Consider the following 26700-nt stretch of genomic DNA (forward strand, 5'->3'; position numbering starts at 1 on the left):
GCGGGGACTATCGCGTGCAACATCGCAGCATCGGCTTGCGATGTCGCAACGTGCAAAGCCCACCTTACAGTGACACCCACCATTGACATTAGCCTGTTTCAACAATGTTGGCGCCTACTCTCCCAGGCCTCGCATGATATTGTTTTGTCATATGAGTCCTGCAGCCAATCAGCAGTTTCTTCACTCTCAACTCCCAACCGACAAAACTGACCCCCAGAAGAAGTGACAGCAGATAGCTTCCTTCACTTGTTATTTACGTCCAACAGAGATGAGAGTGGAGCGGCCACTGATTTGCTGCATAACCCCGCGAGCTATGGAGAGCTGCCAACATGAAAGGTGAGTATAGCGCTTATTAATTTACATGGGGCAAATAGTGTGATTGAGAAGAGGTTGTCTGAGAACAGGGTACATGTGAACAGTTTTAAATCGATGGGGCCCATCTGCTTCCATGTGACACAGGATACCAATTCCATTTATCTTTTCCGTTTGTTACAAAGACAGACTGAAAGGATAAACGGGACATGTGACCGTTTCTTCTACATTGTTTTGTAGCATTACACCTCAGAATGAAGCAAGTGTGTGAATCTGGGCTTGTGCTATGGCTTCTTCTTCCTACTTTCAGCTGCAGGCTCCCGCATGACTCATCTCACTTTCTTATATGCTGTTTGTTCGGACTTGCTGATAAGCTTGTTGTTTGTACATTTTTTAATTGTTTTTGCTAGAGGTCACGGTGGCATATTTCCCTACATCTACTGATTTCTTGCATGTATGTGTTTTATATGCACGAGTTTATTCATTTCTGTTTGCTTGATTTTTTTTTTCCAATAGATGAACAAGTCCAATTCTGAAAAACAAATTCAGGAAATTGAGGTTCCAAGACCAAAACAGTCTGTTGGAATCCCTCAGTCCAGCATCCTCGTGACAAACCGAACATCTTCTCCTGAATACAAAGACCTGGTGGATCATTTACTTACCAGCAGCTCAGACTCCCTTCACAGGTTAGTGCATTTAGATGCTAGACAGCTGAGTGGGTCAATTTGAGGTCTGGAGTTGACATTGTATTTCTTGTGTTTTTGTTTGTTTTTTTTCTATCTTACTTAAGTTATACCTGTTTTGCCTGAAGCAGAACTGCACATACTGGAGAAAACAGAGCAGAACGCTCGTCTTTTCTGCCATTCTGTGAATGGAGCAGTCTATTTTCATCATGGGCCGGTTCCCAAGATGTAGACCTCTGTTCTCAGGATAACTGAGATTTCTTGTGGTCAGAATCCCAGCATACAAAAAGGGATAACTTATTATCTTGGGGAAAAAAACTTTTAAAGTTTCAAACATTTCTACTTGTATCTATTATTTCCATGATCACCCTTTATACTCATGGTCCCAGTTTACGGTGGTTGTAAACACATTAAGGCTATGTGCGAATTAGAAATAGGATTTTTCTCAAGAAATTTCTTAAGAAATATCTTGAGAGTGAAGGATTAGCGCACCTGCGTTAAAAAAAACGCACCAATAACGCATTGAAAAACGCATGCGTTTTTATCGCTCTTTGGTGCGTTTTTGGTATGTTTTTTGCAGGTTGGGCCCTGTGTTTTTTAATTGCTTTAACAGCAATAAATAAGATGATAGATAGACAGATAGATAGATACATGGACAGATAGATAGATGGATACATAGATAGATAATGGATAGATGGATAGATAGATAATGGATAGATAGATGAATAGACCGATAAATAGATAATGGATAGATAGAAAGATGGATAGATGAATTGATAGATAATGGATAGACAGATAATGGATAGATAGATGGATAGATGAATAGATAATGCATAGATAGACAGATAAATAGATAAGGAATATATAGATAGATAGCTGAATAGATAGATAATAGATAGACAGATAGATAATGGATAGATAGACAGATAATGGATAGATAAATAGATAGAAAGATAATTGATGGAGTCCCTGTGAGGACACACTACAGTTCTTGCGAGCGGTAATGTGTTCACATTACCGACCGTGAGAAATGACCTGTAGTTACCCCTGCAGCATCGGTCACTGAACGAGGCTGCATTGAGTATGTGTCAGACGCAGCTGGATGCAAGTGTCGTAGGACCTGTGTGGATTACGTTGAAGCTGTGTGTTTGGGGGGGTTAATAAAGTGGTGAAAGAGGGGGCTTTTTTGTGTTTTATTTTAAAATAAAGGATTTTTCGGTATGTGCGCTTATTCACTTTACTTACTGGTTAAGCATGGAAGCTGTCTCATAGACGCTGCCATGATTAAGCTTGGACTTTTTGGCAGTGCATAGCTGCCACTAACTCGTTATTACCCCGATTGCCACCGCATGACGGCAATCGGGAAGAGCCGGTAACATGCCGGGACTGTCGCATAATGGATGCGACATTCTCGGGGCAACGGCGGGCTGATATTCTTGGCTAAGGGGGCGGGGGGGCATTAACCATGGCACTCCCCTTCCCCAGCCTGAAAATACCAGGCCGCCGCTGTGTGATCACCTTGGCTGGACGGTAAAAATACGGCGGAGCCCACAGTTTTTTGTTTTTTTTTCGTTTTTATTTAATGAAGGTCTATAGTACTGGATTCAGTCGCCATGCATTTGGCGACAGATTCCAGTGCAAGATTCCGTCAAGTTCTACTGAGCATGCTCAGCATGTCCAGCAGAACGTTCTAAATCGTTTAAAATCACTCCTGGTCTCTCTCTCTCTGTCTGTCGGTTTCCCTCTCTCTGTCGGTCGGTCTGTTGGTCGGTCTCTCGCTCTCTGTCTCTATCTCTCTCTGTCGGTCGGTCTCTCCCTCTCACCCCCTCTCTCATCACCGATCACCGATCACCAGCACGGCGCTGCACAGCTGTCACACTGCTCTGGCGGCTTTTCCTTTGATTTGTTGCAGTCAGACACGCCCCCACGCTGAGTGACAGCTGTCTCACTGGAACCAATCACAGCCGCCGGTGGGCGGGTCTATATCGTGCAGTACAATAAATAAATAAATAAATTAAAAAAATGATGTGCGGTCCCCCCCAATTTTGATACCAGCCAGGGTAAAGCCACACTACTGAAGGCTGGTATTCTCAGGATGGGGAGCTCCACGTTATGGTGAGCCCCCCAGCCTAACAATATCAGCCAGCAGCCGCCCGGAATTGCCGCATCCATTAGATGCGGCAGTCCCGGGACTCTACCCAGCTCATCCCGAATTGCCCTGGTGCGGTGGCAATCGGGGTAATAAGGAGTTAATGGCAGCCCATAGCTGCCACTAAGTCCTAGGTTAATCATTGCAGGTGTCTCCCCAACATACCTTCCATGATTAACCTGTAAGTTAAAGAAAATAAACACAAACACTCGAAAAAATCCTTTATTTGGAATAAAAGACAAAAAAACACCCTCTTTCACCACTTTATTAAAATCCCCAAATACCCCTCTAGGTCCGACGTAATCCACACGAGGTCCTGTGACGCATCCAGCTCTGCTACATGAAGCTGACAGGAGTGGCCACAGACCATGACCGACCGCTCTCTGTCAGCTCCACGCAGCAACTGAACTGAATCGCACTGTGAGCGGGGATGTCACTGAGGTAGTGCCGGTGTGTGCGGTGATGATGGGGGCTGTAGTGCCGGAGTATGTGCAGTGATGATGGGGGCGGTAGTCCCTGCATATGTACGGTGAAGATGGGGGCGGTAGTGGCGGTGTGCGCGGTGATGATGGGGGCGGTGGTGCTGGGGTGTGTGCGGTGGTGATGATGGGGGCAGTAGTGCCGGTTTGTGTGCGGTGATGATGGGGGCGGTAGTGCCGGTGTGTGCGGTGATGATGGGGGGGCGGTAGTGCCGGTGTGTATGGTGATGATGGGGGGGCGGTAGTGCCGGTGTGTGCGGTGATGATGGGGGGGCGGTAGTGCCGGTGTGTGCAGTGATGATGGGGGGGCGGTAGTGCCGGTGTGTGCGGTGATGATGGGGGGCGGTAGTGCCGGTGTGCGCGGTGATGATGGGGGCGGTAGTGCCGGTGTGTGCGGTGATGATGGGGGCGGTAGTGCCGGTGTGTGCAGTGATGATGGGGGCGGTAGTGCCGGTGTGTGCGGTGATGGGAATAACGCAGGAAAACGCAATGAAACGCACAGAATTTGCTGCCTGCGTTATTCCCTGCGCTATTTCATGATTACATTAGAGTCAATGGAGTGAATAACGCAGTTAGCTGCAGAAAAGAAGTGACATGCTTATTCTTTTTCTCAAGAAAGTCTACTGAAAGAATTTTCTTGAGAAAAAAACGCAGTGTGCATACAGATAGGCACTCTAGATTGTGAGCCCCAATGGGGACAGTGTTGCCATATGTGTATATAAAGCGCTGTGGAATTAATAGCGCCATATAAATGAATAAAATTATTATTAATTATTATTAGTGTGTGCACAGCTAATTTTTTCTTCCATAGGTTTTGCTGGGGAATGTATGCAGAAAGGTACAACCATTTTCTGAAGAAATTTCTGCAGCAAAAACGCACAAAAAACGCGGGTAAAAACGCAGTGTGTGCACAGGGCCTAACATTAAAGATAACTGTTCTTAACAATTTCAGTTGACTGTGTCAGGGTAGTAAGATGTGTTTGAGAGCAGCTAACACCCCTTTTTATACCTTGTCAGAGTTTATGGCTATGTGTCCACGGTAGAATGTACCTGCGGATTTTTCTGCATGAAAATCCGCGACTTTCACGGCAAATCCGCACCCGCGGATTTACCGCGGATTTGCCGCGGATTTTGATGCAGATTTTTTTTTTTTTTTCCCCATTCTATACCCAAAATCCGCACCAAATCTGCAACAAACAATTGACATGCTGCAGATTTTTCCAGATCAAAATCCGCGGCAAATCTGCAGCGGAAAAATCCGCAGCATGGACACAGCATTTCCAAAATGCCATTGAAATGGCTTGGAAGTGCCGCTGCTGCAGATTTTCGGCAAATCCGCGGCAAATCCGCGGCAAAATCCGCGGTAAATCCGCAGCGTGGGCACATAGCCTATGGGAGACTTGAAAGTAATGCCTGTCTGAGCATTGAAAGGCATCCTCCTTGTGTATGGCAGGGGTAGGTGAAACCTTTGTCTGTCAAAAGCCATTTGGATATTTAGAATATCAGTAATGGGGGTGTACAGAATCATCAATTTGAAGTTTAGTGCTGTAATGTCTGCATGCTTTCTTACTTTCTCCCCTTCCCAGGAGATGTGGTATGATTAAACCATGTCCCTGTACAGTCAGACACGGCCATTACACAGTACATAGGAGGGGCACATTTATAAGATTATCTGAGCACAGGAACATTTTTTTAAAAACACAACTACTACTTTACAAGATCTATTTTTTAAAATGACCTTTATTTGTGGGACAACCCCTTCAATTCACTCTTAATATGATGCCTAGAACTGCTTCTCTTTGGTGCGATGTGTGATGTTAGGTGCTATTGGTTATGTTGCTACTCGCGACTGCTTTTCCAGGTGTGTTGATCCAGCTCAGTTACTTGCGATAAGTTTTTGTAAAGAATGCGCAACAAGTTGTACTAAACACAGATGTACATTACTCTTAATGTCTACTCAAACTGAAAAATTCTTCACTGCTCGCGTTACATTTATAGAACTCAAGATATCAGAGGTTTGCATTATACACTACTCTCAAAAGTTGGGGCTATATCGCTTTCTAGATGATCCTAAAATGCCCTCTAACCTGTTCAGATGAACTTCATGATACCTTCTTTAAACTTTTGAATACACATATCCATCTGTTCAATGTTTCAGCACTTTTCGCACAACTTGCTGTTCTCTAACAAGGAGCTTAATGGCAAAATTCACAACAGGTGTTTGATCCATGAGTCACCCAATAAATTTCGGGTTTCAATTAGAATTGATATTTAAACAGTCCTCTACATCATGCTGTTCACATTTTGATGTCACAAGACCAAGACGACACCTAACAATTGATCAACAGTACCTCCCCATTGCAAGGCTTCAAGCAGGATGTTCTCAAACAGAATTGGCCACTGAGCTTAGAGTGTCACAGAGTGTCATCAGCAGGTTGCAAGAGAGAGACTGAAAGAGTCACGGAAAGGCATAGAAGTGGACGTCCTTTGGCCACATCCCACACTGATGACCGCTTCATTGTGAACAATGCCTTTTGGAACCGGATGATGAATGCTACACAATTCCAGGCACATCTAAGGGAAGCGAGAGGCATTCAAGTGTCCCATCCGACCATTCAAAACCGTTTACATCAGTATGGTCTGCATGCTACCGTAGATGACCTTCAGGGTACCTGACCACCGCATCAGACACAGGCATCATCGTCTTGCATGGGCCAGGGAGCCTCTACACTTGATGGGCCTCAGTACTATTCACTAATAAAAGTCAATTCACACTGAGCAGAAAAGATGGCCGCAAACGATGTTGGAGATGTTAATGAGAGCGCTATGCATTAGCCACTATTGTCACCAGGTGACCCTTTGGTGGCGGTGCTGTTACAGTGTGGGCAGGTGCCTAGTCAATGTAGAACTGCCCTATACTTTGTGAATGGTACAGTGACAAGCCCTTACTACATTAATAACATAATCCAGTCATTGTGTCTCTGCATGAACAACACAGGCCTAATTTCATCTTCATGGACGACTGTTCCAGCTCATAGAAATCGCATCATTAAGGAACAGACTGGGGTACTTAAAATCGAGTGGCGTGCACTTTCTCAAGTCTTGAATCTCAGCTGAGTTACCATGTAGAACAGGGGTGGGCAATTAATTTTCCCATGGGGCCGCATGAGAAATTGGGATTGGTTTAGAGGGCCGGACTCATATAATTACCTCAGTTCTACCCAATATACTACATCACTATACCCCCTCCATATACTACACCTGTAATAAACTACACCACTAAACCCCTATATACTACACCTGTATTATACTACACTCCCTCCATATACCTGTAATATACTACACCCCCATATACACCTGTATTATACTACACCACTATATAATACACCTCCGATATACTACATCATTACACCCCTATATACTACACCTGTAATATACTACATCACTACACCCCATATACTACACCTGTAATATAGTACACCTCCATATAGCACACCTGTAATATACTACATCACTACACCACTATATAGCACACCTGTAATATACTACATCACTACACCCCTATATACACCTGTAATATACTACACCTCCATATAGCACACCTGTAATATACTACATCACTACACCCCTATATAGCACACCTGTAATATACTACACCTCCATAGAGCACACGTGTAATATACACCTCCATATAGTACACCTGTAATATACTACACCTCCATATAGCACACCTGTAATATACTACACCTCTATATAGTACACCTGTAATATACTACACCTCCATATAGTACACCTGTAATATACTACACCTCCATATAGTACACCTGTAATATACTACACCTCCATATAGCACACCTGTAATATACTACACCTCCATATAGCACACCTGTAATATACTACACCTCCATATAGCACACCTGTAATATACTACACCTCCATAGAGCACACCTGTAATATACTACGCCTCCATATAGTACACCTGTAATATACTACACCTCCATATAGCACACCTGTAATATACTACACCTCCATATAGCACACCTGTAATATACTACACCTCCATATAGCACACCTGTAATATACTACACCTCCATAGAGCACACCTGTAATATACTACGCCTCCATATAGTACACCTGTAATATACTACACCTCCATATAGTACACCTGTAATATACTACACCTCCATATAGTACACCTGTAAGATACTACACCTCCATATAGCACACCTGTAATATACTACACCTCCATATAGCACACCTGTAATATACTACATCACTACACCCCTATATAGCACACCTGTAATATACTACACCTCCATAAAGCACACCTGTAATATACTACACCTCCATAGAGCACACCTGTAATATACTACGCCTCCATATAGTACACCTGTAATATACTACACCTCCATATAGTACACCTGTAATATACTACACCTCCATATAGTGCACCTGTAATATACTACACCTCCATATAGTGCACCTGTAATATACTACACCTCCATATAGTACACCTGTAATATACTACACCTCCATATAGCACACCTGTAATATACTATACCCCCATATGTCACACACCCTGCTCCCCATACAGCCTGCACCCCCATATCACACACACTACACCCCATACAGCCTGCACCCCCATATCACACACACTACACCCCCATATGTCACACACCATGCCCACATATCTCACCCTGCCTGTACCCCAACTTACCCCTCTCAAACACTCTGCACCCCTTCACATCCTTCTGTCAGTCTGCAGCCCTCATATGCCACTCACCCTGCAACTCCATCTTCCCTCATATGCACTCACCCTGCAGCCCCCCTCCCCCTCATGTCCCCTCTTTTCTTATTACCAGTCATCATGTGTCCACATCTCCTTCAGGATTCAGTATCTTTGCTTTCTGCCCGGCCTCCTGTGTCTCCTCCCACACAGTCACATGGGCGTGACATCATCGCAGGTCCTGCAAGATGAATTACTCCGTCTGCTGTACTGCTTCTTCTCCTGATCGGCGGGAACTTTTGAAATGACACACGCAGCGCAGTACTGACAACGTCAGAGCGCGCGCGTGTGTCACTGACAATTAGTGCCGACAGGGAACAGAGGAAAGACTCCTGCGTTCCGCTGCCTGCACTGACTGTGCGGACCTGCACAGGATCTCTCCCTGCTCGGCACGCTGCAGCCCGGCTCCACTGCACTGGCTGAACACGGTCGGGCCGGTCATAGAGAGTGGGCGGGCCGGATGTGGCCCGCGGGCCGCCCCTTGCCCAGGTCTGATGTAGAGGCTTATAAGTCTTTACCCCAGAACCTCAATGACCTGAGAGCCACCCTTCAAGAAGAGTGGTATGCCATGCCTCAGCAAACAATAACTCAACTAGTGAACAGCACGAGATGTCGTTGTCAAGCTGCAATGACCGCATGACAAGTTATTGAGACATTGTCATTTGGGGGAGAGGGGTTACACCAACCACAGTTGTTGGCTTTTGTTTCAATAAATTGTTTAAGATGAGAAAATCCCCTTTTCATGCTTTTACTTAAGTGCCCTGCTTTCGTGATAAAAGTTTGGACACACCTTCTCATTCAAAGAGTTTTTATTTTCATGACTTTAAAAATTGTAGATTCATATTGAAGACATCAAAACTATGAATTAACACGTGGAATGAAATACTTAGCAAAAAAAAGTGTGAAACAACTGAAAATATGTCTTATATTCTAATTCTTCAAAGTAGCCACCTTTTGCTTTGATTACTGCTTTGCACACTGTTGGCATTCTCTTGATGAGCTTCAAGAGCTAGTCACCGGAAATGGTTTTCCAACAGTCTTGAAGGAGTTCCCAGAGATGCTTAGCACTTGTTAGCCCTTTTGCCTTCACTCTGCGGTCCAGCTCATCCCAAACCATCTCGATTGGGTTCAGGTCTGGTGACTGTGGAGGCCAGGTCAACTGGCGTAGCACCCCATCACTCATCACTCTCCTTCTTAGTCAAATAGTCCTTACACAGCCTGGAGGTGTGTTTGGGGTCATTGTCCTGTTGAAAAATAAATGATGGTCTAACTAAACGCAAACCAGATGGAATAGCATGCTGCTGCAAGATGCTGTGGTAGCCATGCTGGTTTCATGCCTTCAATTTGAATAAATTCCCTACAGTGTCACCAGCAAAGCACCCCCACACCATCACACCTCCTCCTCCATGCTTCATGGTGTGAACCAGGCATGTAGAGTCCATTCGTTCACGTTTTCTACAAAGACACGGTGGTTGGATCCCAAGATATCAAATTTGGACTCATCACACCAAAGCACAGATTTCCACTGGTCTAATGTCCATTCCTTGTATTCTTTAGCCGACACAAGTCTCTTCTGCTTCTTGTCTGTCCTTAGCAGTGGTTTCCTAGCAGCTCTTTTACCATGAAGGCCTGCTGCACAAAGTCTCCTCTTAATAGTTGTTCTAGAGATGAGAAGGTGTGTCCAAACTTTTGGTCTGTACTGTACATCACATAGGAGACACTGGGGACGATGCATATACATAAAGTATACACATGGATTGCTGCATAAACATAACATAAGAGACACTGGGGCTTGAGCATGCACCTCACATTGAGGAAACTGAGGCTCGTATATATACACATCACATAGGATACAATGGGGCTATTGCATGTACATTACATAGGAGACACTGGAACTGGTGCCTAAACCTCACATAAGAGACCCTGAGGCTGCAGCATATACATCACATAGGAGACAGTGGGGCTGGGGCAAATAGATCATCACATAGGAGACACATAATCTGTTGCATAAACATCACATATGAGACTGAGGCTGCTGCCTTACTCAGTAGTGATGGGAGCGCAGAGTGCGCAAACTCTGTCCACAAAATATGTCCTAGATAATAAATAAATTCACTGCACTCATAGATTGTGATGCAAAAATTTTTTCAAATTTATTGAGGCGACTGTGAAGTCATTCCGACATTTCGACCCCGCCTGGGTCTTAAGGGGGCTTTACACGCTGCGACATCGCTAATGCGGAGTCGTTGGGGTCATGGAATTTGTGACGCACATCCGGCTGCATTAGCTATGTTGCTGCGTGTGACACCGATGAGCAATTTTGCATCGTTGCAAAAACGTGCAAAATCGCTCATCGGTGACATGGGGGTCCATTCTCGATTATCGTTACTGCAGCAGTAACGATGTAGTTCGTCGCTCCTGCGGCAGCACACATCGCTATGTGTGACGCCGCAGGAACGAGGAAGCTCTCCTTACCTGCCTCCCGGCCGCTATGAGGAAGGAAGGAGGTGGGCGGGATGTTATGTTCCGCTCATCTCCGCCCCTCCGCTGCTATTGGGCAGCCGCTCAGTGACGTCGCTGTGACGCCGCACGGACCGCCCCCTTAGAAAGGAGGCGGATCGCCGGTCACAGGGACGTCGCCGGGCAGGTAAGTACGTGTGACGGGTCTGGGCGATGTTGTGCGGCACAGGCAGCGACTTGCCCGTGTCGCGCAACAGATGGGGGCGGGTACCCACACTAGCGATATCGGGACCGATATCGCAGTGTGTAAAGTAGCCTTTAGTCAAGAGTCGCTTCAAGATGGGTGCCTGGGATATGGAAATTTGAGTGGGTTAATAGTGTTTGGTAGAGAATACCTTGAGGATAAATGTCCTGGGTTTAGCCAGCGCAGCAGCGCTGTGGCTGGTGATATGGTGTATCCTTTTTTTTTTTGATCTACACAAAATATGTCCTGATGCTGTCACTGTCCAGCATCAGGACTTATCCCTCATTACATGCTCCATAGTGTTCAGTAGTATACGCTGCATGCATGTGCTCGCTTTGTAAGAAGGAATTATAGGGCTGACAGCTGGACAAACACCGCCACCAGCTTGAGCACTGCTATCCTCAGTATTCTGCCCAGGGGCCAGGGAAAAAGGACATTATTTACAGCCAGGAAGCCACAAGATTCCCACCCCTGGTGTTATTGCCTTCAGGGACAGATTTATTATCAGCCCCTAGGGTAGCACGAGGCTATGTCTGCACACTGCGTTTTTTTCTGACCACAAAGATGCAGCGTTTTTGGCCCCAAAAAACGCACCCACAGGAAAATTGCATTAAAACATGCATTTTGCACTTTTTTTTATGCGTTTTGATGCATTTTTTTTTTTTGCTGCGTTTTTGGCCAATGCATTCAATGGATGAAAAACGCAGTGAAAAGTGCAAAAAGAATTGACATGCTGCATCTTTGTGGTCACCACAAAGATGCAGCCAAAAAAAGCTGTAATGTGCGGACCACAAGAATGAAATCTCATAGACTTTGCTAGGGAAGGAAATTCATGCAGTTTTGAGACCAAAACTGTACCCAGAAAATGTGCAAAAACGCGGCAAAAAACGCAGCGTGCGCACATAGCCTGACTGTGAATACTTCTCTGTGAGGGCCATTGTGTTGTGTGGTAATTGATATATAGTTAGTATAAAAAATCTGCACACCAAATACCAGTTTATTGTCTTGTAAAATAAAAAGATAGGAATAATTTCAGAACTTTTTACACCTTTTATTACAATTTAATTGAAAAATAAACTGAAATCTTTTCTGGTAGAAAAATAAATATATAAAAATAAAATAATGTGGTTGCATAAATATGCACACCATGCCCTTAAACTGATACTTGGCTGAAGTACCCTTTGAATTTATCACAGCACTTAGGCTATGTGCGCACTAGAAAATGGAAGAAAACTTTTTGCCGCAGATTTGCTGCGGATTTGTCGCATTTTTTCCGCGGGTTGGTCCCTGCGTTTTTTTACTATTATCTATGGCAAAAACCGTAGGTACCTGCAGAAAAGAAGTGACATGCACATTAATTCCACAGCAGAAATTCCATGGGTAAATCTGCAGGTATAAAAAAAAGCAGTGTGCGCACAGCATTTTTTTATACCCATAGGTTTTGCTGGGGAATAACTGCAGCAATGAGACACATTTTCTGCAGCTAATCCGCAGCAAATCCGCGTTATAATCCGAGGTAAATCCGCAGCGTGCGCACATAGCCTTAGGGGTACTTTGCACACCACAACATCGCAGCTGTGATGTCGGTGGGGTCAAATCGAAAGTGACGCACATCCATCGTCGTTGTCGACATCGGAGTATGTGAATCGCTTTTACTACGATTAACGAGCGCAAAATCGTCGAAATTGTGTGATCGGTATAGTGTCGGGCATTTCCATAATGTCGCTGCAGCGACAAGTACGATGTTGTTCCTCGTTCCTGCGGCAGCACACATCGCTGTGTATGAAGCCGCAGGAGCGAGGAACATCTCCTACCTGCCTCCACCGGCTGCAATGAGGAAGGAAGGAGGTGGGCGGGATGTTTACGTCCCGCTCATCTTCGCCCCTCTGCTTCTATTGGCCGCCTGCCGTGTGACGTCGCTGTGACGCCGCACGACCCGCCCCCTTAGGAAGGAGGCGGGTCGCAAGGAAGGTAAGTGCATGTGAAGCTGCCGCAGCGATAATGTTCGCTACGGCAGCTATCACAAGATATCGCATGTGCGATGGTGGCGGGGACTATCGCGCTCGGCATCGCAGCAATCGGCTTGCGATGTCGTAGTGTGCAAAGTACCCCTTAGTGTTTTTGTATAGGAGTCTAGAATTGGCAATCTTTGCCCACTTTTGTTTGCAGTAGCGCCCCTAATCTGTCAGATTGTGAGGGCATCTCCTGTGTTAAGCCCTCTTTGTCAATCCTCACATTTTGGAAGCATACCTCCAAATCAACAAAAGATTGGTTTCACCAGAAGGAGATCAAAGGTTTGAAATGGTCCAGCCAGAGCCAAGGCCTGAATCCAAATGAAAATGTGGGGTTGACCTGAAGAGGGCAGTACATAGGAGATGCCCCCTCCACCTTCAGATTTTACCAGAATGTGTGTGCAAAGATTGCCAATGCTAGATGTGCCTTGCTGATCTGATAGAATCCTACCCATAAAGCTGAATATGGTCATAAATTCAGAAGGTCATTCAACAAAGTATTATTTTTTTAAGGTTGTTCATATTATTGTCATCATATTATTTTTGTTCTTCTTGATCTTTTTCCATTCTAAAAGATTTTAGTTTATTTTTCATTTGAACAGAATTTAGGTGACATTAGAGTTCTAAACTATTGGCAAGATTTTTTCTAAGTGACAAAAAGCTGTCATTTTATCAGGGTCGTATCAAAGTGATTATGCCGGAATTAAGAAGTTGTGCAAAAATGTTGCCATTTTTGGCAAAATGGTAAAATGGGCAGAGTGAGATTGTACGGGGCCTGACACCACAGCTTGTCTAATTCCTGCCGAGCTGTGGCGTACCTTACTCCATAAATGCTATTCTAGTCTATGACTGGAGTAAGATTTGTGGTGAGAAGCATAGAGGTGTGCGCCTCCAAATGAATCCGGCGACTGTGTCTACAGCACACCTTTTAATGAAGACCGTAGTGATAAATCGGGACCTCTTTATCCTCTGTGAATGTTTTATATAGCCTTCTCCATCATGTACCGTAACTGCTTGACCTTCCGAAGCCTTAAAGCTGGTGAATTCCCAGTAATAGTAGAGGAGTCTGGTTCATTTGAAGGTGTCAGTTTTGCTACCCACATAGCAATATCATTAACAAAGTGGGCATAGGTTTCAGTTTACGGCCAGCTTTTATGACTGTTGTGGTTAAATGTTGTAAAAAGATATCCTTAGATTAAAAACAAATGTTTTTAACACCATCCAATTCAGACAACAACTTGGAACATCATGTTCAACACATTAAAAGTTTGCCTGCAGGGCTCAGCTGTGACAGGCAAATATAGATACATCTGATATGGAAGTCTCCACTGACAAGTGGTTTGGCACTTGGGCCAAGGCTGTTTTTTCCCCTATGCTTGGCACTAGTGATATATGCGCATTATGCCGATGCTAATTCTAGTACTGCCTGTTCTCTTAGAGTTTTAGCTGATATTGTTCCTCCTGGATTGGAAGTTTCTGAGAGCACTGACAAACCAATATAAATTCTTGTAAAGTACAGTGCTGGCCAAAAGTATTGGCACCCCTGCAATTCTGTCAGATAATACTCCGTTTCTTCTTGAAAATGATTGCAGTCACAAATTGTTTGTTATTATCTTCATTTAATTTGTCGTCAATGAAGAAAAAAAAAAATTGTCAAAGCCAAATCTATATATATAATTGCCTTATTCTGTCTGTCTGTCTGTCTGTCTGTCTTGCTCCAAAACTGTGTCCTTACAGTGACAACCGTCGGATTGGCCGCTGGGCTCAGCCTGGCCCCGCCCCTCCACACGGATTGGCCGCTCGGCTCGGCCCCGCATAGATTAACCGCTTGGCCAGGCCCGCCCCTCGCACGCGATGCCCGCTAGGTTATGCCCCCCGCACGCGATGCCCGCTGGCCCCGCCCCTCGCATGGATTAACCGTTTGGCCAGGCCGCCCCCTACACGCGATGCCCGCTAGGCCATGCCCCCCGCATGCAATGTCCGCTGGCCCCGCCCCCCGCATGGATTAACCGTTTGGCCAGGCCCGCCCCCCGCACGCGATGCCCGCTAGGCCACGCCCCCGCACGCGATGCCCGCTGGGCCACGCCCCCGCACGCGATGCCCACGAGGCCACGCCCCCGCACGCGATGCCCACGAGGCCACGCCCCCGCACACGTTGGGCACCTGTACACCCCCCCAGGACTACTCCTCCAATTATACTCCTCTTTCCCCAGGACTACTCCTCCCATTATACTCCTCCTATTATACTCCTCCTATTATACTCCTCTCTGAGGGGTTCGCAGCATGGGGGATGGAGCACGATGGGGAGTGCAGCATGGGGGATGGAGCACAATGGGGGGTGCAGCATGGGGGATAAAGCACGATGGGGGGTGGACCACGATGGGGGGTGCAGCATGGAGGGTGGACCACGATGGGGGGGTGCCCAGAATGGGAGGATGAAACACAATGGGGGGTGCATAGCATGGGGGATGGAGCACGATGGGGGATGGAGCACGATGGGGAGTGCAGCATGTGGGATGGAGCACGATGGGGGGTGCAGCATGGGGGATGGAGCACGATGGGGGGTGCAGCGTGGGAGATGGAGCACGATGGGGAGTGCAGCATGGGGGATGGAGCACGATGGGGGGTGCGCAGCATGGGGGATGGAGCACGATGAGGGGTGCGCAGCATGGGGGATGGAGCACGATAGGGGTGCTCAGCATGGGGGATGGAGCACGATGAGGGGTGCGTAGCATGGGGGATTGAGCACGATGGGGGGTGCACACCTCCCCCCAAAACACACACGCAGCCACGCACGCACTGCACAACACACCACACACTGGGAACCACAAACACCGCCCTACACAGACACCCACACACACAGACAACGCCGCACACACACAACACCCAACACACAAACACCGCGGCACACACAAATATGCGCACATACCGCACAACACACACACTGCACAAGACATACCTCCCCCCAAACACACACACGCACTCCACACACACACACACACACACACACACACACACACAAACCGCGCAACACACACAGCACCACACACACACAACGCTACAGACACACAGCGCTCCACAAACAACACCGCTCTCACCCCCCGCCACACCCAGACAACACCAAGAACATTTACAGCGCACTACACAAACACTTGGCAACTACACACAACAACATCTATATATATAACAAAAAACATACATTAACTACACAATACGTAAATTCTAGAATACCCGATGCGTAGAATCGGGCCACCTTCTAGTTGGATATAATTCCACACCAAACATAAAAGGGGTGGACAAAAGTATTGGCACTGTTTGAAAAATCATGTGATGCTTCTCTAATTTGTGTAATTAACAGCACCTGTAACTTACCTGTGGCACCTAACAGGTCTTGGCAATAACTAAGGCTACTTTCACACATCCGGTTTGAGCACTGCGGCTCAATCCGGCTGTGAAACCTATGCAACGGATGCGACGAAAACACTGCATCCTTTGCATACGTTTTTACATTCGGCCGTCCGTTTTTTCCCGGTTGCGGCACGCTACTGAGCATGCGCAGTGGAAGAAACCACATGCGACGGCCGGATGCGTTTTTTTGCCGCATCGCGTCGCATCCGGCGTCCATAGGCATGCATTGAAAAATGCGTCGCGATGCATTTTTTTGCCAGAGCAAAAAACGTGCCAGGGAACGTTCCATCCGGCCGCTGCATCGGCTAAATCTGCCGCATGCGGCAAAAAACGGACGGAACGCAAGCCCATGCGGCGCCAATGCAAGTCAATGCTGGAAAAAACGAAACCGGCGGCAAAAAAACAAACGGTTTTGTTTTTTCAGCAGAGTGCCGGATTGTGCCGCACTGCTACAGCCGGATGTGTGAAAGTAGCCTAAATCACACTTGCAGCCTGGTGACATGGATTAAAGTTGTCTCAACCTCTGTCCTGTGTCCTTGTGTGCACCACATTGAGCATGGAAAAAAGAAAGAAGACCAAAGAACTGTCTGAGGACTTGAGAATCCATATTGTGAGGAAGCATGAGCAATCTCAAGGCTACAAGTCCATCTCCAAAGACCTGAAAGTTCCTGTGTCTACGGTGCGCAGTGTCATCAAGAAGTTTAAAGCCCATGGCACTGTGGCTAACCTCCCTAGATGTGGAAGGAAAAGAAAAATTGACGAGACATTTCAACGCAAGGTTGTGCGGATGGTGGATAAAGAACCTCGACTAACATCCAAATAAATTCAAGCTGCCCTGCAGTCCGAGGGTACAACAGTGTCAACCCGTACTATCCGTCGGCGTCTGAATGAAAAGGGACTGTATGGTATGTGAGACTGTGACCGGGGTTATCTATGACGGCTGGTATGTCTCGCCCCGGTTGTGCTCACTCCATGATAGAAAGAAGATCCACTCCAGGGTTAATGCTGTTTCCCTACAGGCTGAAGGAAGGGTTAAATGGAAACAGGAACGAGGGCAGGTGTGCCGGGTGTGAGGGAGTGAACAGAACTCCCTGAGTTCTCTGCTGGAGAGGCACATGTATATTGTTGTGGACTTTTATTTGGACATTAAACCGTGTGCTGTGAACCTTAATGCCTGGATCCCGTGTCTTCTGCTGCGCAGCCGACCACGCTACCTCACATATGGTGGAGAATCGGCGGGCATGACAGCCGGTGAGGTGTAGCATCCATCCCTGGTGACCCAGTAGCACATGTCCTGGATTCGAGCGGCTATACTACAGCCCAAACCCGGTGACGCCATGGAGGACATACTAAAGCAGCTGGCTCAGGCTACTGCACAGCAACAACAGATGAATACACACCTGATCCGGACTTGGATCATCAACAGCATCAGCAATCCTTGAAATTGCAGGAACAGAGGCACCAAGAACAGATGGTCCTCCTGGCCAAGTCGATCCGTGCCGGACCGGCAGCAACAACCCCGGGACCGGGTGACGACGGCAGTGTCCGGAAAGCGGTGAGACAAGCGTTGCAAAAGATGACCCCGGGGGATGATGTGGAAGCGTTCCTGGCGATGTTTGAGCGGGTGGCCGAGCGGGAAAAGCTGCCGACCCCCCAGTGGGCTGAGGTTTTGTCGCCCTATCTGACGGGGGAACCCCAAAAAGCGTACCTGGACCTCTGTACCGAGGACGCCATTGACTATGTGACCCTGAAAGCCGAAATACTGGCTCGGTTGGGGGTGAATACCTATGTACGGGCTCAGCGGGTAAATCAGTGGTTCTATGAGGAAGCCAAACCCGTACGCTCCCAGGCCTATGACTTGTTGCATCTTGTAAAAAAGTGGTTGCAGCCTGACACTCTGAGCCCGGCGCAAATGGTGGAAAGGGTAGTAGTTGATCGTTTTGTGCGCACTTTACCCGTCACCGTTCAACGGTGGGTAGGACAGGGTGACCCGAGTACCCTGGACCAATTAGTGTCCCTGGTAGAGCGGCATGTGGCTACGCAGGACTTGATACGGGACACTGAGACTTTGCGTACCGCCCGTCAGTCCGGTCCCTCCAAGCCTAGGGCCAAGGACCCACCGCTGACAACGGTGCAGGAGTCCCCTACCGTCCCGTCTGAGGCCGCACCCGCCGTTCCTGAGGTCCGGAAGGTTCTGTACCCTAAACGACAACCCGTCAAGGTGGTTTCCTTCCCTATTAGATGTTGGCGGTGCCAGCGGGTGGGACATATGGAAGCCCAGTGTCCACTCACCACGGAGCCCATGGATTGTGGGGTTACCCGGCGGGGTTCAATGTATGCTCAGGTGGTGTGTACCGCTGACCTGGTCTCCCCAGAGACGGAGCCCCACTTGTGCCAAATACAGGTGAATGGATGTCCGGTTACAGGATTGTTGGATTCCGGAAGCTTAGTGACCCTTGTGCGATCCACCTTGAGGGCTAAAGTAAAGGCCACAGGACGTACCGTGGGGGTGGTTTGCATACATGGGAACCGCCGAGACTATCCCACGGGGATTGTCACCATCACAGCACCTTGCGGTCAGGTGCAACATGAGGTGGGACTTCTTAACACTCTTCCTTATGACGTGATCCTAGGAAGGGATCTGCCCTATTTTTGGACTTTATGGAGGGGACCCCCTAAGTCCCCTCAGATATTGGTCAGTCCGGGACCTGAGCCCTACAATCCTGAATCCGGGACGGCTGCCGTAGGGGTCACCATGATAGGGACAGAGTGTGAACCCGATAGGTCACCCCTAAAGGTATTGGCAGGAGAGGCTGAGATGGTCGAGCCCATCCCGGAGTTGGAGGCGTCCCCGGATACGTTTGGGACAGCCCAACTCCAGGACCCTACGTTAATACATGCCCGGAGTCGGGTGACAGTAGTTGACGGGGTGGCACAGCTGCCCGGTGCCCAGGTAAGGTACCCCCATTTCGCTCTTAAGCAAGATTTACTCTACCGGGTAGATGAAATACGGGGCGTGGGGGTAGAACAGTTGGTGGTGCCCCAGCCGCATCGCTGGCGGGTCCTCGACTTGGCTCATAAACACCTGATGAGTGGCCACCTAGGGGTCAAGAAAACGCAGGAGCGAATATTGCAAAGGTTCTATTGGCCCGGGGTCTTTGGGGAGGTAAAACGGTTCTGCGAAACCTGCCCGGAGTGTCAGCTTACCGCACCCCTGACCCATTTTCGCAGTCCGTTGGTACCGTTACCCATTATAGAAGTCCCTTTTGAACGGATAGGGATGGATCTGGTGGGGCCCCTCGTAAAGTCCGCTCGAGGGCACCAACACATCCTAGTGATCGTTGACTATGCCACCCGGTATCCCGAGGCGATACCTCTCAGACATACTGCAGCAAAGCTTATAGCTCGGGAGTTGTTTGCTGTGTTCTGCCGGGTGGGGTTGCCCAAGGAGATCCTTACGGATCAGGGGACCCCGTTCATGTCTAAAGTGACCAAAGAGCTATGCCGGCTACTCCAGATCAAGCAGTTGCGTACGTCTGTGTATCATCCTCAAACGGACGGTTTAGTCGAGCGTTTCAATAAAACCCTAAAAACCATGCTCAAAAGGGTGATTTCAAAAGACGGGAAAGACTGGGATATGATGCTTCCCTATTTGATGTTTGCCATACGAGAGGTGCCACAGGTATCCACGGGGTTTTCGCCTTTTGAATTGTTATACGGGCGACATCCCCGGGGATTGTTGGACCTGGCAAAGGAAACATGGGAGCAAGAGCCCACCCCCCATAAAAGTGAGATTGAACACATTTTGGGTATGCAGAACCGCATAAGCGCGGTCATGCCAATTGTGAAGGAGCATTTACAGGAGGCTCAGGCCGCGCAAAGCGGCCGCTACAATAGACAAGCCACCGTGCGGACCTTTAAACCCGGGGATCGGGTGTTGGTATTAATCCCCACGGCGGAGAGTAAATTCCTGGCTCAGTGGCAAGGCCCCTACGAGATAAAGGAAAGAGTCGGGGTGGTTAACTATAAAGTATTGCAGCCCGGTAGGCGGAAACCTGAACAAATATACCATGTCAACCTATTAAAACCTTGGCAGGAACGGGAAAGCCTGATGGGTGTTTTTTCCCCATCTCCCTCCTCTTCGGGTCGTTCACATCCGGCTCCAGCGACCTCCGGAGAGGACGAACCGGAAGTAAGGATTGGAGAAGCCCTCACCAAGACTCAGAGGCGAGAGGCCAGACGGTTGGTTCAGCAGAACCCCGATGTCTTCTCCGAGCTGCCCGGTAGGACCAGTCTGATACGACATGATATTGTCACAGAGCCCCACCTGAAGGTACGCCTGAAGTCATACCGGGTACCGGAGGCTCGACGACAAGCCATATCGGAGGAAGTAAAGACAATGTTACGCCTGGGGGTCATCGAAAAATCCCGGAGTGAATGGGCTAGTCCGATTGTCCTAATACCAAAACCCGATGGCTCCTTAAGGTTCTGCAATGACTTTAGGAGATTGAACGAAATATCCAAGTTCGATCTCTACCCCATGCCCCGGGTGGATGAGCTGATTGATAGGCTGGGCCAGGCGCGATATTTTACCACGCTCGACCTGACCAAGGGGTACTGGCAGGTGCCACTGACGGGTCCGCCAAGGAGAAAACCGCTTTTGTTACGCCGGAGGGTCTCTTCCACTATGTTGTCTTGCCTTTTGGGTTACATGGCGCTCCGGCCACGTTCCAGAGGTTGATGGACTTAGTGCTGGAACCCCACCAGACGTATGCATCAGCGTACTTTGATGACATCATTATTTACAGCTCCGATTGGCAGACCCACTTGGAACAGGTACAAGCGGTGGTGGACGCGCTTCGAACAGCCGGATTGACAGCCAATCCCAAGAAATGTGCGTTGGGACTCACGGAAGCCCGCTACTTGGGCTACGTAATAGGCCAAGGAGTGATTAAGCCCCAAATTAACAAGGTTGAGGCGATCCAGAAGTGGCCTAGACCCCTGACCACGAAGCAGGTTAGGGCCTTCCTGGGTATCGTGGGGTACTACAGGAGGTTTGTAAAAGATTTTGCGGGACTATCAGCCCCCTTGACGGACCTTCTCAAAGGCAAGAAGTCCGTCATGGTGCGCTGGACTCCGCAGGCCGAGGACTCCTTCCGGGCCCTGAAGGGGGTCCTGTGCGGACAGCCCGTTCTTGTAAACCCTGATTTCCGGAAGGAGTTCATAGTACAGACTGACGCCTCGGAGGTCGGCCTGGGGGCAGTGCTGTCTCAGGTGGTTCAGGGGGAGGAACACCCCGTCACCTTCTTAAGTAGGAAGCTCACCCCTCCCGAGCGGAATTATAGCGTAGTGGAGAAGGAGTGCCTGGCGATTAAGTGGGCCTTGGAGTCCCTACGCTATTACCTGCTGGGACGTCAGTTTCGCTTGGTGACGGATCACTCTCCACTGGTCTGGATGAGGTCCGCCAAGGAACGGAATGCCCGGGTTACCCGGTGGTTCCTTTCTCTGCAGAACTTCCGGTTTACGGTCGAACACCGGGCCGGTAGGTTGCAGGGCAATTCCGATGCCTTGTCCCGCGGCCCGTGTTTGATGGCTGGAGTTCAACCCCGCACGCTTGAACTGAGGGGGGGGGGGGGGTATGTGAGACTGTGACCGGGGTTATCTATGACGGCCGGTATGTCTCGCCCCGGTTGTGCTCACTCCATGATAGAAAGAAGATCCACTCCAGGGTTAATGCTGTTTCCCTACAGGCTGAAGGAAGGGTTAAATGGAAACAGGAACGAGGGCAGGTGTGCCGGGTGTGAGGGAGTGAACAGAACTCCCTGAGTTCTCTGCTGGAGAGGCACATGTGTATTGTTGTGGACTTTTGTTTGAACATTAAACCGTGTGCTGTGAACCTTAATGCCTGGATCCCGTGTCTTCTGCTGCGCAGCCGACCACGCTACCTCACAGGTAGGATACCCAAGAAGACCCCACTTCTTACCCTGAGACATAAAAAAGCCAGGCTGGAGTTTGGCAAAACTTACCTGAGAAAGCCTAAAACGTTTTGGAAAAATGTTCTTTGGTCAGATGAGACAAAAGTAGAGCTTTTTGGGAAAAGCCATCAACATAGAGTTTACAGGAAAAAAAAAAGAGGCATTCAAAGAAAAGAACACGGTCCCTACAGTCAAACATGGTGGAGGTTCCCTGATGTTTTGGTGTTGCTTTGCTCCCTCTGGCACTGGACTGCTTGACTGTGTGCATGGCATTATGAAGTCTGAAGACTACCAACAAATTTTGCAGCATAATGTAGGGCCCAGTGTGAGAAAGCTGGGTCTTCCTCAGAGATCATGGGTCTTCCAGCAGGACAATGACCCAAAACACACTTCAAAGAGCACTAGAAAATGGTTTGATAGAAAGCACTGGAGACTACTAAAGTGGCCAGCAATGAGTCCAGACCTGAATCCCATAGAACACCTGTGGAGAGATCTCAAAATGGCAGTTTGGAGAAGGCAGCCTTCAAATCTCAGGGACCTGGAGCAGTTTGCCAAAGAAGAATGGTCTAAAATTCCAGCAGAGCATTGTAAGGAACTCACTGATGGTTACCGGAAGCAGTTGTTAGCAGTTATTTTGGCTAAAGGTTGTGCAACCAAGTATTAGGCCAAGGGTGGCTTTACACGCTACAATATCGCTAAAGCGATTTCGTTGGGGTCACAGAATTTGTGACGCACATCCAGCCGCTTTAGCAATATCGTTGCGTGTGACACCTATGAGCGATTTTGCATCACAAAAACGTTCAATATCGCTCATCGGTGACATGCCCCCCTCTTCCCAATTATCGTTGCTGCTGCAGTAACGATGTTGTTTGTCGTTCCTGCGGCAGCACACATCGCTATGTGTGACGCCGCTGGAACGACAAACATCTCCTTACCTGCGTCCACCGGAAAAGGAGGAAGGAAGGAGGTGGGCAACATGTTTCGGCCGCTCATCTCTGCCCCTCCTTTTCTATTGGGCGGCGGTTCAGTGACGCTACTGTGACGTCGCTGTGACGCTGAACGAACCGCCCCCTTAGAAAGGAGGCAGTTCGCCGGTCACAGCGACGACGCTGCCGTAGCGATGATGTTCGCTACGGCAGCGATCACCACATATCGTGCCACCGACGGGGGAGCCGATGCTAGCGATATCGCAGCGTGTAAAGCACCCTTATGGGTGCCAATACTTTTGTCTGGCCCATTTTTTGGAGTTTTGTGTGAAATGATTTGATTTTTGTTTCATTTTCTTTAGTGTTTTTTCATTGCAAGCAAAATAAATGAAGATAATAATACCAAAGAATTTGTGATTGCAATCATTTTCAAGAAGAAACTGAGTATAATCTGACAGGATTGCAGAGGTGCCAATACTTTTGGACTTTTGGCCAGCACTGTATATGGGCATGTATAAAGTGTCAGTTCCTGCACCACACCTGGAGGGCAGGTAGAGAGTGACAGACCCCACACTACACATGGAGGGCAGGTAGAGAGTGACAGACCCCACACTACACATGGAGGGCAGGTAGAGACTGACAGACCCCACACTACACATGGAGGGCAGGTGAAGAGTGACAGACCCCACACTGCACATGGAGGGCAGGTAGAGAGTGACAGACTCCGCTCTACACATGGAGGGCAGGGAGAGCGTGACAGACCTCACATTACACATGGAGAGAAGGTAGATAGTGACAGACCCCACTCTACACATGGAGGGCAGGTAGAGAGTGACAGACCCCACACTGCACATGGAGGGCAGGTAGAGAGTGGCAGAACTCGCTCTGTACATGGAGGGCAGGTAGAGAGTGACAGACCCCACACTACACATGGAGGGCAGGTAAAGAGTGACAGACCCCACACTGCACATGGAGGGCAGGTAGAGAGTGACAGACTCCGCTCTACACATGGAGGGCAGGGAGAGCGTGACAGACCTCACATTACATATGGAGAGAAGGTAGAGAGTGACAGACCCCACACTACACATGGAGGGCAGGTAGAGAGTGACAGACCCCGCACTATACATGGAGGGCAGGTAGAGAGTGACAGAACTAATGCTATACATGGAGGGCAGGTAGAGAGTGACTGAACTCGCACTATACATGGAGGGCAGGTAGAGAGTGACAGACCCCACACTACACATGGAGGGCAGGTAGAGAGTGACAGACCCCACACTTCACATGGAGGGCAGGTAGAGAGTGACAGACCCCGCACTACACATGGAGGGCAGGTAGAGAGTGACAGACCCCGCACTATACATGGAGGGCAGGTAGAGAGTGACAGAACTAATGCTATACATGGAGGGCAGGTAGAGAGTGACTGAACTCGCACTATACATGGAGGGCAGGTAGAGAGTGACAGACCCCACACTACACATGGAGGGCAGGTAGAGAGTGACAGACCCCACACTACACATGGAGGGCAGGTAGAGAGTGACAGACCCCGCACTATACATGGAGGGCAGGTAGAGAGTGACAGAACTAATGCTATACATGGAGGGCAGGTAGAGAGTGACTGAACTCGCACTATACATGGAGGGCAGGTAGAGAGTGGCAGAACTAATGCTATACATGGAGGGCAGGTAGAGAGTGACAGAACTCGCACTGTACATAGAGGGCAGGTAGAGACTGACAGACCCCACACTACACATGGAGGGCAGGTAGAGCGTGGCAGAACTCACACTGTACATGGAGGGCAGGTAGAGAGTGACAGACCCCACACTACACATGGAGGGCAGGTAGAGACTGACAGACCCCACACTACACATGGAGGGCAAGTAGAGAGTGGCAGACCCCACACTGTACATGGAGGGCAGGTAGAGACTGACAGACCCCACACTACACATGGAGGGCAGGTAGAGAGTGACAGACCCCACACTATACATGGAGGGCAGGTAGAGAGTGACAGAACTAATGCTATACATGGAGGGCAGGTAGAGAGTGACAGAACTAATGCTATACATGGAGGGCAGGTAGAGAGTGACAGACCCCACACTACACATGGAGGGCAGGTAGAGAGTGACAGACCCCACACTGCACATGGAGGGCAGGTAGAGAGTGACAGACCCCACACTGCACATGGAGGGCAGGTAGAGAGTGACAGACCCCACACTGCACATGAAGGGCAGGTAGAGAGTGACAGACCCCACACTGCACATGAAGGGCAGGTAGAGAGTGACAGACCCAACACTACACATGGAGGGCAGGTAGAGAGTGACAGAACTAATGCTATACATGGAGGGCAGGTAGAGAGTGACAGAACTAACGCTATACATGGAGGGCAGGTAGAGAGTGACAGAACTAATGCTATACATGGAGGGCAGGTAGAGAGTGACAGAACTAATGCTATACATGGAGGGCAGGTAGAGAGTGACAGACCCCACACTACACATGGAGGGCAGGTAGAGAGTGACAGACCCCACACTGCACATGGAGGGCAGGTAGAGAGTGACAGACCCCACACTGCACATGAAGGGCAGGTAGAGAGTGACAGACCCCACACTGCACATGGAGGGCAGGTAAAGATTGACAGACCCCACACTGCACATGAAGGGCAGGTAGAGAGTGACAGACCCCACACTGCACATGGAGGGCAGGTAGAGAGTGACAGACCCCACTCTACACATGGAGGGCAGGTAGAGAGTGACTGAACTCGCACTATACATGGAGGGCAGGTAGAGAGTGACAGACCCCACACTACACATGGAGGGCAGGTAGAGAGTGACAGACCCTGCACTATACATGGAGGGCAGGTAAAGAGTGACAGAACTAATGCTATACATGGAGGGCAGGTAGAGAGTGACAGAACTCGCACTGTACATAGAGGGCAGGTAGAGACTAACAGACCCCACACTACACATGGAGGGCAGGTAGAGCGTGGCAGAACTCGCACTGTACATGGAGGGCAGATAGAGAGTGACAGACCCCACACTGCACATGAAGGGCAGGTAGAGAGTGACAGACCCCACACTGCACATGGAGGGCAGGTAGAGAGTGACTGTACTCGCACTATACATGGAGGGCAGGTAGAGAGTGATAGAACTAATGCTATACATGGAGGGCAGGTAGAGAGTGACAGACCCCACACTGCACATGGAGGGCAAGTAGAGAGTGGCAGACCCCACACTGCACAGGGAGGGCAGGTAGAGAGTGACAGACCCCACACT

The 26700-nt window shown here is 48.7% G+C and overlaps 1 protein-coding gene across 4 annotated transcripts in view; it reads left to right on the top strand.

The window, feature by feature from the left end:
* The window catches only part of FAM13A (family with sequence similarity 13 member A), a 344313-nt gene that overhangs the window by 151125 nt on the left and 166488 nt on the right, over positions 1-26700 (top strand). For all 4 annotated transcript variants that reach the window (XM_075351136.1, XM_075351152.1, XM_075351144.1 and 1 more), the window contains one exon: positions 829-998. In XM_075351136.1, the coding sequence (XP_075207251.1) occupies positions 829-998 (170 nt within the window). The remainder of the gene's footprint in view (positions 1-828; positions 999-26700) is intronic.

The sequence above is a fragment of the Anomaloglossus baeobatrachus genome, chromosome 1, assembly GCF_048569485.1.
Source record: "Anomaloglossus baeobatrachus isolate aAnoBae1 chromosome 1, aAnoBae1.hap1, whole genome shotgun sequence".
Taxonomy (NCBI): Eukaryota; Metazoa; Chordata; class Amphibia; order Anura; family Aromobatidae; genus Anomaloglossus; species Anomaloglossus baeobatrachus.